Here is a 20,733-nt window from a genome sequence, read left to right as displayed (position 1 = left end):
TCAGGCTGGTCTCGAACTCCTGAGCTCAAACAATCCGCCCGCCTCGGCCTCCCAGAGAGCTAGGATTACAGGCGTGAGCCACCGCACCCAGCCTAAAAAAAAAAAATTTTTGTTTTTCCATCAAAAAATATTGTTGAGAGAAGGGAACATGGGTATCTCTTTCTCAATATCTCAACTCTATTACGAGTTATGTGAGATGAACTTTTATAATAGGCAGTATGCTACGGTGGTCAAAAGGATGGTCTCTCTGTAGCCAGAATGAGACTGTAGCCAGAGAGTGACTTTGGGTAAATTATCTTTTTGTGCCGTGGGTTCTTCAGATGTAAAATAGGATAAAGGTGTTGCATGATAACAAAGCTGTTAAAATATTAACTCATTTTAATATTTGTAAGTGCTACTATTCAAAATGGCATAAAAAGTGTTACCCATTACAAGTTTTATCTATCATTTTGGTTGTTGTTCCTAAGAAATGTCCTGAGTTCTTCCTCCAGATTTTACAGCAATCTACTATCAGCACCTCCAATATTTCTGATTTTCCTTCTCCGCTCTTTCTCTTAAGCGTGTATCTATAACCAGCACACTACACATTTCATTTAGTTGTCCTATGAACTGTCTGTCTCTCCCATGTGAAAATAAGGCAGGGATTTTTGTTTCATTCATGGACGCGCACACAGTGCCTAGAAAAGTACCTGTCACGTAGCAGATACCCAATAAATACTATATTCCAGCAACTCTCAGATGCACATATTCTTACATTTTTTTTTTTTTTTTGAGACAGAGTCTCACTCTTTTTGCCTGGGCTAGAGTGAGTGCCGTGGCATCAGCCTAGCTCACAGCAACCTCAAACTCCTGGGCTCAAGCGATCTTTCTGCCTCAGCCTCCCGAGTAGCTGGGACTACAGGCATGCACCACCATGCCCGGCTAATTTTTTCTATATATTTTTAGTTGTCCGATTAATTTCTTTCTATTTTTAGTAGAGACGGGGTCTCGCTCTTGCTCAGGCTGGTTTCGATCTCCTGAGCTCAAGCAATCCTCCCGCCTTGGCCTCCGAGAGTGCTAGGATTATAGGCGTGAGCCACCGCGTCCGGCCTTACATTTTATTAAAATCTCTGAAATTGGGATGTGCTCTAATCATAGAATTTGACCATCTTCCAATAACTGCCAACACTTTCTTTTTTTTTTTTAGGGGAGGTACATAAAACATATGACAACCAACAACCCAGGTCTGATGAAAGACTGCATGTGTTAATGAATGAATGAATAAATGCAAGAACTAAAGGGACAAGCAAACAACTTCAGTTTTACCTATTCAAAATTCATGTCCTTTGAAGAATCATTTTAATTCTCACTCTAACTATAAACAAGTTCTTCTAACAAAAGAATACTTGCCGTCTAGATTATTTCCTTGGGCATATGAACTCCTAATTGCTTATCTTGATCATGTTTCATTTGTTATTGGTCTAGTTGATGACAGTGACAAAATGTTCACTAGCTTTTTGAGTGAATTATTTCTCCTAAATTAAACTAAAACTATGAATATTTCTTTGGAAATAATATTCATGTGAAGGCTGCTGTTTTTATTTATACTTTAAAGAAATGTAAACACAAATATAATGCTTAAAATGGCTTGTTTCACATTCTTTAAAAGAACATTTCAAAATGACGAATTGTATATATAAACAGTGAAGACAATAGTTTATACAAGTTTTAGCAAATATTAAATTCACAATACTAAGAAGAACATGAGTAAAAATTTTCTAAGAATAAAAGAGGGGAAAATAATGCACATATTTACTTAATAGCACAAAGTAGCGATAATTCACATAAAATTTTGAGTGTTAAGTGAATATTTCTAGAGGTTATCCATAGATGTCATCATGCTCCCAAATTTTAAAAACCACTGTACTTAGGTACAAAATTTTCAGTTAATTTCAATAATTAAACCAAAAATCAATGCAAAGAGTACATTAGTATTACAGTTTCTTTTGTGCTGTTCTTTTGGGCAAACTAATGAGAAATCATGTCTATCAAAATGAGAGGGCATAACAGAAGGGTACGCAGTTACTAGAAGATTAAGAGTTTGATTAACAGCAAAGAAATACAAAGACATGATTAGGGGAAATACAGTTAAGTGTGGATTTGAAACTGAACTTCAACACTGTTTTTATGAACAAACTATGTTGTTACATTGAGGGCTCTTTTATGTTAACATCTCCTCTCAACATAGTGCTCATGAAACATCCAACCACATTTCAGACTGAATGTAGAAAGTATATACGGTTAACTTGAATAAATGAATCTACCAAATGAGAACTGCATATTAATGGACAAATCTCTAAGATGCTATAAAGTTAACTAGTATTTCAAGGTGGGTTTGCATAATGAACAAGCTCAGGATTTTGTCAAATTACTATTAAAGTCCATAGGACTGTTCCATATTCCCTGAATCTACAGCAGTAACAGGGATCCCAACTACCTTAAAATGGTATAGTATATCTAAGGAATAACTAAGTAGTTTATGTTTCTAGTGGTTCTGACTTGAAAAGATTCAGAGAATCTCGAACAGTTAACAGGTCTTGAAGAAAAAGAACATACTCCAACTCGTCTGAAGAAGCCCTTTTGGGACATGTGTGAATACTAACTCTGACTTCCTTAAATCTCAGAGAAATCAAAGTAACTACCTATCTTTAAAATAATTAGCAATTCCCATAGAATTACATAAAGGTTTTTAAGAATTTTTTGATGTGACAGTTATTTAACAATTTTAGAAATGATTTTTTGCTGTTGTATTAAATTATCAGAAGCAGTAGAATGGCATAAGATGTTTCAGAAAAAAATGTTAAGAAAAACACTTTTGCATAATTTCTCTAGAATTATTTTTGGAATACATACAATATACTTTAAGATTTTACATTAATGATTTCTCATCCTTACTAAATTGTGCTCACCAAACATTCACCTTCATGTGTGCCCTCCTCCCCATTCCATCTCTGCAATTTGGAAATGCCTTCTTGAAACTTCCTAAAACCTTAATTTTACGTTCAACATGATCAGTGTATAAAAGGCCATCTTCTGAAATAATTTCAAAGACCATAATGCAATAACGTTACAATGAATTTTCCTTTCTTGATTCTCAAAAAGAAACTTATTATAAATCAAAATTTATGAAACCAAAGGCTTCCTTGAACACAGAGAAATTCAATGTAATTCAAAGACTGAAAACTATTTTTAATCAAAGGAATGTCTGGTAGGTAAAAAAAAAACCTGACAACTAAAACCTACTTCATTTGTTTTAGGTAAAACCTACTTCATTTGTTTTAGGACCTCCTGAATGAATCATTAACGTTTAGGTTAAGCCCCATAAGCTAAAAGCAACTTGGTCAGCTACTGGCAGTGACAACTGTTTTAAGCCACCTGGTAAAATGAAGGATAGTGAGCAGAGTTTATTTTCACTGAATCCCCAGGGGGGGGCAACCAAGCCTGGCTCCTTCCTCTATAGCTCAAACGGAAAGACAATCTTGTTATCATAAACAAGCTGCAATAATAGGTACAATAGGACAAAATATTTCATCCCTCCAATCTAAAACACACAAATTCATCTGCAGCACTATATTTTGATCTAAAGATACCTTAACTGCACTAATCTGGTAACTAACCCATTTTTAATATCACTATAATTATGGCATAATTATACTACAGCCAAGACAATACAAGCATGTTTATTTATAAGCCAAACACATAGCACTCTCTGTACAAAGGACCAAAAATGAACATGATAAAATTTACCTTCATTGGGAGATGTTTTCAACTTGGTGCAAATTCCATAGACGTCTCCATAGCTTTCCTGTATCTTTCGTAATGCATCTGTGGACCTAAGCTCCATGAGAGCTCGCAGCTCTGCGAGTGTAATTCCAAAGTCTCCATCATGATTAGCTTCCTTCAAAGAGTTTTTCACACCGCTATATGCAACTGAGTTGTTTGCCATGTCGCCCATTACAAGTATAATTTATTAGGAGGAAAATGTTTCCCAAAAGAATCTAATTTTCACTTGATATATTTCCAAGATGAAAATCCTTTAAATATGAAAGTCTTTCTCAAACCAAACACTCATTGTATGACTTGGTAAAACAGCATCAGCAGCAACGATTCCCAGAGAAGTATTTTGACCTTTGGCCCATGGCTAGTTCCTTCGTATCAATCGTGAGATGTGCACATCTGCAAGAAGAAAATATTTAAAAGTTAATAAAATTTTAGAGTATTATGCACATAAGAATACTTTCCAAATGTTATCAGGTAGCTAATCAAAGTACATCATTAAATTATAAAAATATTTGTGAATTATAGCCTCATGCCTTTGACATATTTTACATGATAAAATATCAAAGTATAACTTCTAAATAAAATTATCTATCAAAAGACACTAGATCTTATTATCAAATTAAACTGCATTTCACATGGACTGAATTTTATGATCCACTCAGTATTACTGTTATTAATAGTTACCACTGATGCATTTACTTTCCAAGCACTACGCTAGTTGCTATAAATTCATTCTCTCATTTAATCCAATGAGGTGTTACTACTCCTTATTCTACTAAGAAAAGTAAAGCTTTGAAAAATTGAGTTTTATGCATCGCTGACAAATGGCTAAAATGTCTGCTGAGCTGGACTGTCTCCAAGCCCATGTTCCTTTTAATACTTGAACCTATCTCTTTAAACTTTTCATACAGAATAGCCTCTGAAAGGACAAAAAGTACAAAAACACACTTTAATGTAGTTTCCTACAATTTTCTTTGGCCACTCTGTGACTCCACCATCTTTTGGTTGTATAAAACTATCTTCCACCATGATTTATGTCACATGTCACCTCATGTTTTCCTTTGGCCTCCTATCTAAAGAAATTCTCTACTCCTTAGTCTTTTCTGCAACTCTATTTTATTTTCCTTGCCCATCCTTATCTGAAATTATCTTGTTCATTACCTTAATCTGAAATTATCTTGTTCACTTGCTTATATGTTATTTTGTCTCCTTCCACCTACACTATTGGTTTTGAAGGCAGGGTTTGTCCATTACCATATCCTAGAACCCAGGAGTGTGTCAGATGCATGATAGACACTAAGTTTGAGGAATGAATAGATACATTAATTTCTTTACCATACTTTCAAGTCCTCCTATTATTCTAATCTATCTAAAGATAAGCTCTCAGCTCTTCTTTCTCCATATATATCATTTTAACAATCATCTCAAAGTTTACATGCCCAATATTGGATTCATCTTATTCCTAAACAGCTTCCTTCTGTAATCACCATTAACCTAATCACCTGGGCTCGAAATCATAAATCATCTTTGATTCCATCCTCTCCAGCTTCAGTCTGTTACTGAGTTTGGTTAATTCTTCCTTTGAAAAGTCTCTTCTGTATAACCCTTTTTCTTCCTTATTTTCAAGTCCCTCTATGAGAATTATAATTGCTACTTCCCAGGTTCTTCCTCATTCTAATATCTCGTACATCCAATCCCTTGTGCATTTTGCTGTTACATTTAGTTTTTAAAATAGGCATCATGCCACTATATCTAAACCTACAGTATGAAAATGCAGTCTAATTGCTCGTGTCTGTTTGCCTGCATTTTACAGATTCAATTTTTCTCCTTTCTTAAGCAATCCACCGACATCCCAAAACAATTAAAAAAAAATGTTTGATGATTAGGAACTAGAAAAGATACTGGTAAATGCAATTAATCTTCAGCTATGAAATTGTTATGAGAATGTTTGTAAATCATGATATATGGTCCTTGTACTTCAGCATGTATCAAAATCACCTGGAGGGCTGGTTAAATTACAGATTGCTGGGCCTCACCTCTAGTAGATTCAGTAGGATTAGGGTGGGGCTCCATAATTTGCATTTCTATTAAGTTTTCAGGTGATGCTGATGCTATTGTTCTGGCAGGGAGTACATTGTGAGAACCACTGGACTGAAAAATGGGCTAAAAACCTGAAATTCACACCAGCGTGAAGATGTCTGGTTGAGGCAGGTTTGCTTACCTTGGGTTAAATTTGCAAGAATGTGATAGTTACGGATTCTGCAAGACATTTTCTTTCATTGCCTGCTTCCTCCCACTTCACAAATCTTTATGCTTGCCCAATTATTACCAATTTTATTCAACTCCTAGGCAAAGTGGGTTCCCTCCTACTCACACATCAATTATTATAACAACCTAACTTCAAGAACTGGAGAGGCTGGTTATTTGATAATCTCCCTAAGTTTCCATATCCAAGATTTTTGGCCTGAACATTACACCAACCCTAAAATTGATTATTTAACAGATAAAATAATGAAGATTCATAAAGCAATGTGCTCAGGACATGAGTTCATCTGTCCTCTGGACTCCATAAAAGGGAATTTTCCTCAAGAACTCCCAGCCTGCTACCCTACATATTATCACTGAGATCAAATAACCTGCCTGACAGGAGACTTTCCTGGAGAAAACAGACATATATAACTTCTTCACCTCTCTGCCTTTTTTTTGGGAGCCAGATGTCTGCAGAACTCATGCGTTCTGGTCTGAGTTTTTAGGGGCAAATCCCCAAGTTAAAAAGCCTACAATTGCTCAAAGTGCTGGAACAGAGGTAAATAACAGGTTATGGGTTCATTATTAGAACCTCCTTGCTGTCACACAAAAACCCAATCCTCCGCCACTCTAGCTTTTATCAATAATAAAACAAGGGGGTGGATGATGAGAGACTGCTTGGTGGGTACAATGCGTGTTGCTTCACTGATATATGTACTGAAGGTTCCTGACTTTACCACAATGTAATATATCAATGTAGTAAAACTGCACTGCACCACATAAATATAAATAAACAATAAATGGGAAAAAATAAAATAATAAAACTGATCTTTAAACTCCTATGTACCAATCTTTGTCTTTTGACAGAATCCAAACAGGAGAAAAGAGTGTTATTTTTTTGATGCCCTTTAAATTCCTCAACAATAAGGATACATGTGTGACTCAAAAAGCCATGCTCCTTCCGTCATACTGCCTCCACTCTAAGTCTTCACGTTCATTAGGTCAGAATGCAAGTTTCTGTAGGTCACAAAACAGTCAAATAATATCAAAGGTACCAATTTATATGAAAATCAGAACTGAGGGGGCATGGTGTGCATATTTGTTACTTGCCACCTCAGCATCCTTTTCCTCACCTTTCAGCAATAGCTCCATTTTTCATTTAGGGATCTCTGCTTCCTGACTCTCCACAGAGTCTGAGCAGAGCTTCATCCCATCCCCCACCCCCACCCGCTGGCCATGCTGATGACTGGTTCAGGATGTGTGATGTGCATGTCACTCAACAAGAGCCAGTGGGTGGCAAGGAGACTTTTGCTGTGACTTTGGGGCACAGACTTGTTTCTTCCTACTGAACTTAAATCTGAGAGGGATGTGAAGAGCTATCGTGGCCATCTGGTACTACAAGGGGAAAGCCTCTGAGAATGGATCCAACAGAGAGGATATGGAGCACAGAGAGTGAGAGCAAATGAGGTGAAGGAGGGGAAGGCACGCGAATGCGCCTGTCAGTCTGGTACATCACTTGAGCCCCTGGGTTAATCAGTGACTAAAGTTTGTCTTATCCCTGATCTTTTCAGTAATTTGTCAATAAATGGCTTTTAGAGGTTGTTTTCTATTACTTTATAACCCATAAATCTTTGTTTAAGTACATGATTACCAATCATGTTCAACCCCCTCACTGTTTTAAGAAAAGGAAGTCCAGGAGAAAACACCAAATGCAAACAAGCCACTTTCCAAAAGTGAACCACTTTAATTACTGATTACCTACAAATTACATAGCAGGCTGTGGCCTATATCTAGATCATCTACAGCTTCTTCTATTTTCCTCTTTACCTACTCTTCCATTGATCTAACTGGTTGCCTGACAAAAATGCTAAGCACAACAAAATAATTTTGCTTTTTATTTTTTAGCTACAATATGACAAATGAGATATATACTATTTGGCATTGAGGTACAACAGAAAGCAGAACATCTATCTTGCTTCCATTTGTTCTCTAAAAGATTTTTACTTTCTATTTGAAAAGTTTAAGAAATAGTAAGTGGAAGCTGAGGCCCCAGAAGAAGATTTTAAAGAAAACAAACAGCTACTCTACATAGGCCTCCTGCCCTACAAAACTTATCCCAGGATAAATTATCTTTGGTCAAATCATTTTTGGTAGTCTTTGAGGTATTATGAGAAAAGACAGAGGTAGCTGAAGACTAGAGTTGGGCAAAAATGGTTACAGTCTTCAAAAAGGAGGGTAAGATCGCTTCCTTACTCCATGGTAAATTAAGCTTTGCTATGAATGGGCAGGGCCCCAAAAGATGACAAAAGGATGATTACGAGATCCTAGTAATGAGTGCAGCTCATAAAAAGACAGCTTTGTTAAAAATGCAAATTCAATTCCTTCTTTCACAGGGTCACTTGACTACTAGATCAGGGAAAAATTGTATGAAAGCTATCTAGACTCAACAGCAACAACAAAAAAATCAGTTATTAGAAAAACTAACAGAAATATAGAACAGCTAAGTAAATTATGAGATGAAATACGGAGCTCTAAAAATTATTATTATATAGCAACATGAGATTTCTGCAGGCAAGACAGTAAATACATGCTAATACAACTAAGTATATCAGAAACAAGAGGGACAACATGGAAAGAAGTGTTTTTAATGCACTGTTGAGTTTCTAATTCCTGAATGATTCTAAACTTTTGTTAGTGATTTAAACACCTAGAAATTGTGTTTTTCCACTCCATAGGTGACTTAAAGCTAGGTAAATCAGCAAATACATTACATGACAGAATTGGGAGGGATCTGGAGAGATGGAACTGAGAGGCTAAATTTAACTGGTACAAAAGTACAGTCTCCCACATTTAATTCCAAAAACATAACTGTACAAAGATGATATATAAGAAATGCAACAGCATATATGCAAAGACAAAGGTCCAGTTTACTCAAAGCTAAATATTCATTAACTTGGTGTTAATAAGCATAATGTAAATGCTTTCTCCTCTCACCCCCAAAGTGAGAGTGTTCTTAGGCAGCAAGAACAGGAGCCCAGTATCTAACAGAGGTAACAGACCTATTCTACTTTGGCTCAAACACACCTATTATATTACAGGCTTGTCTGTAAAATAAAGATACAATTAACAGTGCACATATCATTAAATGTGTTAATACATGTAAAACACTTTGAACTTAGCTTGACACACCTGATATGCAGTAAATAGTAAATATATTTTAGTTACTTAAGAATATTTGCAGATACATTCCACAGAGAAGCCTTCCCCCAACCCAGATAAGGGGAACTTCCCCCCTAGCCATTTCAAATGAGTAATGTGTAAAGAAATACAATTTTTAAACCTAGAGAAAAAGAAAATCAGTGTATTATTGGACACACTGAAATAATTTAAGTGTTAAGTCAAATTTCTACTTAGTAATTCTACTATGTATCTCAGTAAATTTTTAAAAATGTAAGACTAGTATTCACAAAGGTTCTTAATCCACGACTGGTTCTATATGAACACAAATTATCAATCTGGGGTTTTAAAGATAAAGACAGCTTATATTCTTCATTTAATGAGAATAAAAAAAGTTTCTAACTCTCAGTGCTTTGGTGTTTAACTCATACTAGTTCATGTACAGTATCTCATAAAGCAAAATGTATTTAATCTCAACTTTGACATAAGTGCCCAAAATAAAGCTTACTAAACTGGATCCGACTATACTAATATGAATACCTTAATAAGGGTAATTACTAATTTTTTAGAGTGATTAAGCAAGCATTAAATTTTATGTTATTAAATATAAATCAAAATAAAATACTAACTATAAACAAATTTTAAAAGACTTCATTCTGTTAAATAATGGTTGCAAAGAATCCTAGAATTTAACAGCTGAAAGGGATTTTGAAGATCAAATCCAATTGCTCATTTTATAGTCATGAAAACCAAACATTCATAATTGTCTACTTCCAAAAAGGATAAAGATGCTTGTAATAAAAGAAAGAAGCATTATTAACTCACAAAATCATTAAATGAGTAAATGACCAAAATTTAAATCATGGCATAAACTGTCAACAATGTACAGATTTTAAGAAGGTGGCCGCTACCAGGGAAATAACTGGCATTGTATTTTAAAATGGATACTGACACCCTAACCGTTAGAGACACCATCTGATTGGCAAAGAACTAAAGAATAGTTTTTGACTATAATCTTTCAAAAAGGAACACTGAAGAGATCTCACTTTCTTAGTGCTTTTTTTCCCTTTAACATTAAAATCAATTCCACTTCCTTTGCATACAGAGAGTAGTATGGAAAGAGTATTAGCCTTTATAGTTGTTTCTCACTGTATTTGCTATTGGCATTTTATTGAAAACTAGAACTGCCTCATAAATTAAGAAATCTGGCCCCACATCACTCAACCCTCCTAGATACCAGCAGTGACTCTCAGTCAGTGTGAACAACCTGAAACTCACCACCTTAAATAAATGTCCCTTATAGGGACTGGACAGTATACTCACTACATAACTGAGCCTAAATTTAAGGCCCAGTGCACTGAAAAATTATTTAAAGGAAAAAAACCACACCTGGTGCATCTTTGATCTCCATCTTAGCAAGCGGTATTATGATCTTTCAACCTTCCTAAAACATCACATTCTGTAGGAAAAAAATAACCTTTTACCCGATTTACAACCTAAACATTTGAAATCTTTCAACCATTAAAATATATTTCAATAAAAAATAATTTACTGTAAACTACTAAATATAAGTTCTTGTGTTTAATAGTTCACACTAATGGCAGAGCAGATGGTCTAATATGCATATCAAAGAGTAGATACGAGATTATGAATGATGGAGTTTTTTTACAAAGTTTTGACATATTCAAATTATTTCATTAAAACACTCAAAGGAAACCAAGGAATTACTCAAATTTAGTATTACTCTTAACTCAAATTATTCACTTTTTAAGGAGCTTGAAACATACACACTCACATAAAAGAGCATAAAGCCTATACAGCCTGTTTAGAAAAGTAATTTCTATCAGATGAGTAAAGAATAACATAAACAAGAGTAAATTCACCAAACAGGATATCAGCTTCATAGAACTGATAAGGCAAAAAATAAGCATGGTCTACAATGCCTGATTTAATAGTCTCAAAGGATTCATAAATACTATCGCTGCGTCTGTGTTGACTAAAATTAGTCCCACTCTCCTCAATAATTTACTTATCATCTAGTAGGCTCTTCCAGAGGCAGAAACTAAGCACAAGACTTTAAAGGGCAACTTATACCTGCTGTTGGTTATAAATTTGGCATGAATACTTTACCAAATCTCTCAGGGTGAGAATCAAACACATTAGAATAGGGGAGGCATTAATTTCTTCTATTATAGCTTTTATCACACAGCTGCAATGATTTGTTTACTTCTCTGTCTTCCCCAGTGAACTGTAGCTCAAGGTAGGATTTGTGCCATTCATTTTTAACTCCCAGCACTCTCTGGAACACAGTAGGTGCTCAATGTTTATTCAACAGAAATGCTCTTGTTTGCACCATAAACTACAGTCAATTTTAGAAACAGATTTTGCAAAGGGAGCAATGGCAACTCAAATAGAGCAAAACAAAACCTCATAACTACATTTAAAATGATATGCTAGGTATGTTAGATGAGTTGAGAGAAATTCACAGCATTCAAGAAGTTTTCAAACCACCTTGGTACACTGGATGTATCAACTCAACTTTCCTTTAAATCCTTTTAGACAAAAGAGTAACTTAAAACATGTCAGATTGTCAAATGAATTATACAACTGCTACAAGGCAATGGTTTTTAACCAGGGTCTTAGATTCTTGAGGGTATGCAAAGTAATAATACCAGTTTCAATTTCATAAAGCCAGGAGGAAATGATACATCTGAGAAATAATTTGTTAGGGTTACCCATGCTAAATAAAAATATACCAAATTAATACGGTAATAAAGTTAGCAAGTCAGTCTAAATAAGAAATAAAAATCTTATCCAGGCAAAGGCCATTTGGTAAGAAAACCCTCAAACCAAATCTAGCTATCATCCTCTCTGAAATTTGCTGTTTCCACACTATCTCCCAACTCACTAGCTGATCAACTCATTCCAATCTAGCTGCTTTTCCTGTGCTGCACTGAGACTACTCTTCCAGGTGACCAACCAGTGACAGGGCCCTCAGGTGCTTAAATCTGATTAACACATTTAGGTTTAATCTGACCTACTGGCCCCTTTGCTATTGCTAACCATTCCTTGACTCTTGAAATGTTTTGCTGCCTTATTTTCTCCAATGCTTGACTCTTGTTCCCACTACATTGTCATCATCTCTGGTTGCTATTTTCACTGCACACTGCTTGTTTCTCTGCTGGAATGGTAAGCTTCATTATAACTGTTTTCACCTGTTTTTAGTAACAGACAATGAGATTAGTTTACAGATAATAGTAAAAATTTGTTTGCATGTGCACTTACAAGGCTTATTTGTTTCTCTCATATTTCAGAATTTTACAATTCCATTAAAATGATGAAACCATACTATTACAACCTGGCTCAGTGAAAATGTGAGAAAACCACCCAGTTTTGTTATTCTAACCCCAAACACAGCTCCTGTTTCCTTTAGCCTTTAGTCTATAAAGAACACCAGCTTGGTGATTCACCCCCTCACCTGTGGGCTGTAAGATAACTATTCTGGCTTTTGATAACTGTCACGGCTAGTATATATTTATTTATTTATGCCAAACAAAGTACATAATTAAGCAAAGTATATGATAAAATTTTAATGTGAATGATCCCAAACACACACATCTTGAAGTTGATTATAAACATTTTTGCTTTATGGTCAACTGGTACCATCTTATCCCAAACACTGATGATACCTGTCTCTTGGAATTAAGCCTAATTTTGCAAGGCTGTACTTACACAGTCAAAATAAAACAATCCCTCAATTTACCAAGACCAGAATAAATATAAAAGTTAATTCAACGCACTGCAGATTAGTGGTTCTCAAACTTCAGTATGCATCAGAATCACCTGAAGGGCTCCTTAAAACACAGACTGCTGGGCCTCACCCCAGTTGATCTGCAGAAATATGTGAGAATTTACATTTCTCACAACTTCTCAGATGATGGTGATATGCTGATGCCACCGGTCTAGAGAACCACTACTGTAAACAAGTATGCCCTGAACTTTAGGGAACAAACTGTTGCAATGTCATCTTGATCCAAAAGTTCACTGATAAAAACATAAGCAAATTTCTCAAGTTCTTTATTGTGTTATTCTTAATTTGCATAGATAACTGAAAGCAGACTATTTTCTAAAAATATTCTGTGAGCTGGTACTTTGAATTGTTTTGATTTTTAATACTAAGTATATTAATATTTTTCTATTTAAATCTTGTATTACACAAAGACAGCAAATATTAATAATTTCCTTCATTCAAGGTAAAAAACATGGAGACCCATATTGCCACATTTTGAAATATGTTAAAGTATTTTAAACCCCTAAGAGTATTAAATTAATTTTAACAAACTTAACAGAGAACTATAATTTAGATACCTACCTTCTTCTGCTCTCCCCCAAATAAATTACACTTTGTTTTCTCCTATTCTATTGTTCTATTTAGGCATTTTAGGAACCTTTCATCTTTACAGTAAGTTCCTAGTTAAAAAAAAATAAAAAAAAGCTTTTAAAAAGCTCAAAAATAAGGAAAGTTAATTTTATATAATCCTGCGCAGTTTACCAAATATATGAACATACTATATCTCCAGTTAAATATGAGAACCAAATGTTCTATCATCTTCTAGTCTCACTGGTGTTGAAATTTTCAGCTATAGTCAAAGAAGAGATTTTCTAAATTAAAACTGTGTTTTTCCTTCTGTTCTGGAGCTAGAAGGCAATATGAACACTTGAATGTCACACCAGCTGCTCTGTCGGCCTACTCAGTTCTTAAGAGCTTCTATCCTGTCAATTCACAAGAACCTACACTTAACTGCTTAAGGAAACAGGATGCTCATTATGTCACTGAAAGAGCTCACAAAAATAAAGTTGGCAATACTGAGGGAGGCATAACTCTTATCTGTAAATTTAACACGAGCTTTCTGCTTTCTTAATTAAAAACTCTAGATTTCAAGGATGATCTATCCCAGTATTTGAACTGAATACAGAACTAGGTGCAGTAGACACTTTCCCGTCTTTATCCCCTTTTTATTTACATATTTTGATAGTTGATGATCTTCTGCAATTTCCAGCTGTGATTATTAAAGAACAGCTCAGTAAATCAATACTCACTTTTGCAACACATTCAAACACTGTGGCTGAAAACTAAAGTAAGCTACATATAAAGAGGATGTAAGACAAGAATTTGATCTCTGGTTAATTCACCAAAGTGCAAACAATATGAATAATAGGGATGTGTTGAACCATAACCCACTCCATCACATCATGTGGATGATCCTTCCAACTCTCTGGTTTTGTACATTCCTGACCTTCATTCTAAGACTTTGTACTCTGTTATTCAAGGGCAGAGCTGCACATTAAAGTCATCATCACTTGGAATTACTCTGTTTTCAAGATTTCCTCCCCCATACAACTTACCTCCCTTCGTTTCTCTTCATTTCTGTGTACACATTCTGACCTCCAGGCTCACAAGCAGTCAGAATCTCTTCTGATTAACACTTGCCTCCCTAAAAAAGCTAACTCCCTAATGGTCAGCAACTCCAATTTTGCTCTTATGTCTCACTTGCTCTTTATCCTCCTACTATACCCAGCTGGTTAATTAGCTACCCCTGAATAGACATACCATCTGGCTGAGCAATGTTGGTAAAATTTTAAAAACCGAGTTCTTAGTTCCATTAGAAACTTATTTTTCTCAGTCATATATGATCCACGGACACGCCTCTAATTTTCTACTATGTTCCTCTTTCAATTCCAAGTCTTTCTGAAATTATTCCAGCTTTTGTCTCCACCCAGGTTACTCAAGTCACTCCAAGACCTTACTTCCTTGGTTGCCACTGCAATCCCCTTTCTATTGAATCTCTCACTTAGCCCAGCCAATATTCAGATATATTCTACCACATAAAAGACCATGTTTCTGATCCTTCATGTCCCTGCCCCCCACCAAAAGCATGCCTTCTCCTAGATTTTGATAACCCATCAAGTTCTCTTTTTTTCTCTTTTACCTCACTTTTTACAAAGGTCTATCCTGAATGCTTCTTCCTGATCACCCACTCTCACCCTGACCCTGGCAAACTTGATCCCTGCTTTTGTCCACACATGACTGAGATGGCTCTCTATGGTGATTAATGGTCTCAGGCATTTTCTCAGCCCTCATCCTCCTCTATGCTTCTGTGTCATTTGACGGTATTCAGGTTATTGTATAACTGAGAGAGGAAAAACATGAAGTTTTCAAAAGCTCTAGACTTCCTAATTCTTTGCTAACTGTTTAATACAGACAATAGAAGTCATTTTATAAGACTAAAGAGATCTGCATCATCTTCTGAGAATATCAAAACATGGTTAATTTCCTTTCTTAGCAACTGCAGAAGGTAAAATGAATGAACTAGGAAAATGATGAGGATTACTTACAAGGCGGTAATGGAAACTGGACAACATCTAGCCTGTAAGCATTTCCCTTCTGGAGAGGTCTTCAACAGACTACACACAAAACAGATCAATAGAAGAGGTGTGGATATTGACAGCATCAGCATGGATGTACCAAATCAGTATTCCTCCTCTTACCCATTTGTTCTGGTATAGCTCTCAGATTCTCCACCTTCTTTTTTTCTTTTTGGACAAGTTTCAAATAATAGTCTCCTGCTGTCATACTGAGAATTTTCCCTAATGAAAGCTGGCCTATTCCCTTTGTCTTTCTATTAACTGCTTCAAGGAACAATTGAAATACTCTTACTCTGACCCTGTGGCATGGAATTAATATATTTCTACTTCTATCATCTTTTAGAGCCTCTACATCATGTTCTATATGTATTGTAACTCCTTGTGTACATAGCTTCCTTCCTATTAAACTGTAAGTTCTGAGGGCAAGATGGTCTTGTTCATTTCTGTATCTCCTAGTGACCATTCCAGCAACAGCACCTTGCCCATAGAAACTACTCAACACGGGGTAACTGAACTGAACTGGAGAACAATGTGGCAATGCCAATGAAGACAAACAGTAGTCCTTCAGTAAGGCCCATCTCAGGTGCCAGCAAAAAGACTGTCAATCCCAAAGAAGCAAAGATTCTTTCAGCACTCAAGAGGACATCTGCCCCAATGCTGAATCCTAACTAGGATGATGGCAGGTCTACAGCTTCTTAGATTTCATTCTGGCACTTCCCCGTACTAGCTGAGTGATGCCAAGCAATTTACCCAGTATTTCAGATTCCTCATTTGTAAAATGGGGATAACACCATCTACCTCATAATCTTTGAATGGATTAAGTAAATTTACACATGAACTATCTTAGACTCATCCCAATGTCTTAGAGCCAGTGCCTGGCACTTAATAATATGCACTCAATAAATTATCATAACTGTTATAATTAGCAGTAACACATTTTTAATTAGTTTCCAATAAACTGTTATATTTAGCACATATAATGCTTAACTTAGCCTGGCAATACCTACAGAAGGCTAACAATACATATTTGTTAACAAAAATACTTAATTCAGTATTTGAATGTGATGTCCTTATATATGACATCAAATAGTATTTAAGAATTAAAAATCAAGAGGACATCTATAATCTTCTAACAGCTAATCTCCAAACCAGATTGGTCTACTTTAAAAAGACAGGAGAGTTACATTCCAGTGGGAGAAAAAGGTATTCTTCCCAAAATTAAAATGAGATGATTAACTGTTTAAGATTGTTAGGGACTTAAAACTAACGATGAGGAAAACTGAATACCAAATTGGAGAACTCTTCGTGATACAATATTCAAAGGGAAAACACAGAAATATATCTATCCAGTGACTATGATGTAGAATTCATATACTATAAATGGGTAAGAACCAAAAAACAGGATGGAAAAATTAGCTAATCTTCAAGAAAACCAATCCAACAGAATATTTTCTAAATAATAATAAAAATAATGAATTTTAAAAATAAATAATGCAGATTATTTCTTAAATGCTTTGGATGTTATGTGTGCAAAATAAAATTGAAGTTTTATTTTTTCTCCCAATTGTCAGGCATTCTGACTTTGATCTATCAGCATTACAATGAAATTCCAGTACGACAGAAGAAATATGTCACCCCGGTACTGAGCCACAGTACCCTTACCAAAACTATGAGCGTTTTAAAGTTAACGCTTATGACCCAGTATATCATCAACAGAATGTACACTGAGCAGAAAACACTGCTTTAACAATCTTAATAAATTTAATAATAAATGCACAGTGTAAGCTATCACTTAAAGAAGTAAAAGTAATCATTCAAATGGTCAATGGTGGCCTCAGCAAATAAGTGACTAAATGTAAAGAGAAAAGGAAAAATGATACACTACACAAAAGACACACGCCCACAAAGAAATGAACCTTCTCAGAATCTGATTGCAGGGAAAGAAGTATAATAGTACAGGCCTTAGGCATTTAAAAAAAAAGCCTTCGGACCTCATCAACTGACTTAGAACAGGAACTGTTGGGATCATCTGAGAGGAATTCAAATTTAAAATCATTGTATTAGATACATTAAGCCATACAACACTGCCCATTTCTGTAGACGAAAACCAGTAGAGTATCAGCAACTACAAAGGGTTCAACCTAATATAATGGATTGTGCAGAACATTCAAAATGAGCATCCTAGAAAGAGCAAAATGGAACCCAGGACTCAAGATCTGACATTAGGTAGACTAAGTCACTTTAACTCAATAGGAAAAAGAGCATTTAGGACTCAGAAATGGGCTGGTCAACCAAGAATACATAAGCAAAGGACAGTCATCAAAAAAGGAAAAGAAAATGTGGCGTCTGGGGCAAGGACCTATGGCCTTCTGAATCCTTGAGTGCAGCCTTTTGCCTGAATCCAAATTTTACAGAACAAATCCTTTTAATAAAGAAATTTGTTCTGTGAAGTTTGGATTTGGTCAAGGGGCCACAGCGTGGCTGTGCAGGCTCTGTGCTAAGCAATTTACAGTACTGTCTACATGGAGCATTTCACCTAATCCTCCCAATACCCTGTGAACAGGGTACTAAAACTAACCCCAACTGCCAGATGAGGTACCTAGTCTTTAAGAAAAGCCCAACTCCATCACACATTCCAAACATACCACTTGCTCCGCCTGACATACTCACTAAGCAACCTCCTAATTATAATGTGGTTTCCCATGTGGCAAATCTACAGGGAAGAGAAATGTGCTAGACAAGACTTGAGAGTCTGTTTCCCAAGGCAGTTTTATTTTTTTTACTATAAAATAATAAATTGATAGTCTGATTTTTGTATCAATCTCATAAACTTATTTATATATTGAATATGTCCTGATCCAAAAAAAATCAAGAGTTAAGAGTGTAGACAAATGTTAGTTTCAGAGCCTGCAAGTCTCAGACTCTTTACCACAGTGAATCTACCAAGGAATGCAATCTCTATCCTGTGAGATCTCTTAGGGGACAGCAAGTGCCCTTTCCACCAAGAGAGGAGATACCTCAACATCAGCATTAGTAATCTCTTCCTTTTTGAAATCTCTAGAGTACAAAGAAGTGACAATGAAGGGACAAAATTCTAACTCTGACTCTGCTGTGCTAGCACTTAATCCTGAGCAAATTATTCTCTCTCTCTTGGTCTTATTTTTCTCATAATAGAGGGGTTGGGCCCAATGTCCCCTCTCCACTTTCTGCCTTACCCCACCACTACCTCCACACCCACCACAGTAGAGTCTAGGGTCTTCTGTTCTTATCTCGCTAGGACCCACAGTTACAACTCTAGATTTATGTTTATAAGCACTACCTGTACCCCTCATTACCTGACTACTGTGGATCATGTAGAGTCTAGTGTGATATTTCTATATACTTGAGGTACTGAAAAGCTGTGCCCCATCTCAAAGACCCACATGCAATTCAATAGTCACAGGTTTGGAATTACAACTGGATATTAGCATTTTCCTTTCCAAGTTTTGCCTCTTGCTTCCACTTAGTTGACCTACAAAACTTTACTTCCAAGCCTCATTTATCTCTCATCTCCAAAACCTTGACAGTAATCTAAGTTTTAGTCCTAATCTCATACTTGCACACTCTACTCCTATTACCAATTCCCAAATTCCTGTAGACCAGACTTCCAAACATAATATGTTAATAGCTATGCTGTGAAAAAGGTGAAATAGGTTTCTCCAGCCAGATACTTTTCAGGGACCTGCATAAGAATCTACAAGAGGGAAATACATGTAGCATTTCCTGAACTTATTTTTAACTACTCTCCTTTTTTCCATAGAACATTTATTAATACCTCAGGAAATTAGTGTTTCACAGAACACTTCAGGATATGCTGCTCTTGTCTTTCCTATTTCAAAGTATCCACCGCTTAAGTGCAAAAACACCTCTGATTTATCACTCTCTCCCCAATATCCAATCAGTATTTAAGTTCCTTCTCCCAACTTATCACATTTATCCTTTCTTTCTATTCCCTCTGACACCACTGAATTTCAGATTGTTTCACACATTAGAGGTACAGATCCTACCTATAAATGTTAGATATGTTGCTATCAACACCTCAAGGCCATCATAAGGACTAAAAGAGAATGAATGTGATATCACGCATAGTGTCTCTTTCATAAGGATCCAACATTTCTCCCTGAGAGTTAGTTGGAAATTGTTCTTTACAATGCCAAATTTTAATCCAAAGCTTACCTCCATGATAAGGGCAGGAGTGGTCTTATACATACATCAGCCATGACTGGGAACTTTTAAATGAGGTAAATAGAAAATGCAGATAATATGAATATGGTATGAGTAACAACAGTGGTACAAGGGGTGTCACAGCTAGCACTGGGTCATCATCCACTCCAAAATATCAGGAGGTATAGAATAGTATCAGTTTACAGCTAGTTGATTATTCAAGCATTTAAAGTTAGGCTTTTTCTAACTCTTTATATCTGTATATTGCATACCTCAACTAAGGAACTATAAGTTCCTGACAAGATGAAGGCTGCCATTCACGTACATTTATTGCTCAATCACTTACTGACATTAGCATCAAAAGACCAGGCATTCAAATATTTGCTCATTCAAGGTATATCTGAGTGCTAGGTGGGGAGCAGGACACAATCACCCCTGTCTCCGTGGAACTTATTGCTTTGGAAATATCTACCTACCTATGAATGAAACTACTAATTATACAATTATTAAATTACAATTGTGGTAAGTATACACTGGTTGATTCTTTTTAACCTTTGGTTGTTCACAGTTCAGTAAAAGGGAGAAAAAAAGTGGGCATGAAGCTCATACAGGGTTCAAAACAGTGTGTGATTAGAGCCTTTTGGAATTGGCCAAAAAATGTAAGAAATTTGGAGGAAGATAGGAATGGGTAAGTGGGAAACGTTCGGCCATGAGGCAGTATTAAAAGTAAATTCTTTGAAAATGTTTCTACATTAGCGAACACACCTCAGACTACTACCTCTTTGGCTTGTTGCCAAATGTAAATGAAAACCCACCCAATTTTGAATGGTTACTATATAGAGAGTATAAGGCTGTCAGTTT

The 20,733-nt window shown here is 35.8% G+C and overlaps 1 protein-coding gene across 1 annotated transcript in view; it reads right to left on the bottom strand.

The window, feature by feature from the left end:
• The window catches only part of ATP2B1 (ATPase, Ca++ transporting, plasma membrane 1), a 117,183-nt gene that overhangs the window by 56,236 nt on the left and 40,214 nt on the right, over positions 1 to 20,733 (bottom strand). Inside the window, exon 2 of the mRNA XM_012657561.1 lies at positions 3,787 to 4,215. Within this exon, the coding sequence (XP_012513015.1) occupies positions 3,787 to 3,994 (208 nt within the window). The 5' untranslated portion in view covers positions 3,995 to 4,215. The remainder of the gene's footprint in view (positions 1 to 3,786; positions 4,216 to 20,733) is intronic.

Source organism: Propithecus coquereli, unplaced genomic scaffold (assembly GCF_000956105.1).
Source record: "Propithecus coquereli isolate 6110/MARCELLA unplaced genomic scaffold, Pcoq_1.0 Scaffold545, whole genome shotgun sequence".
NCBI lineage: Eukaryota > Metazoa > Chordata > Mammalia > Primates > Indriidae > Propithecus > Propithecus coquereli.
Note: the sequence above shows the minus strand (reverse complement) of the source record. Positions and strands in the feature narration are given on the sequence as shown.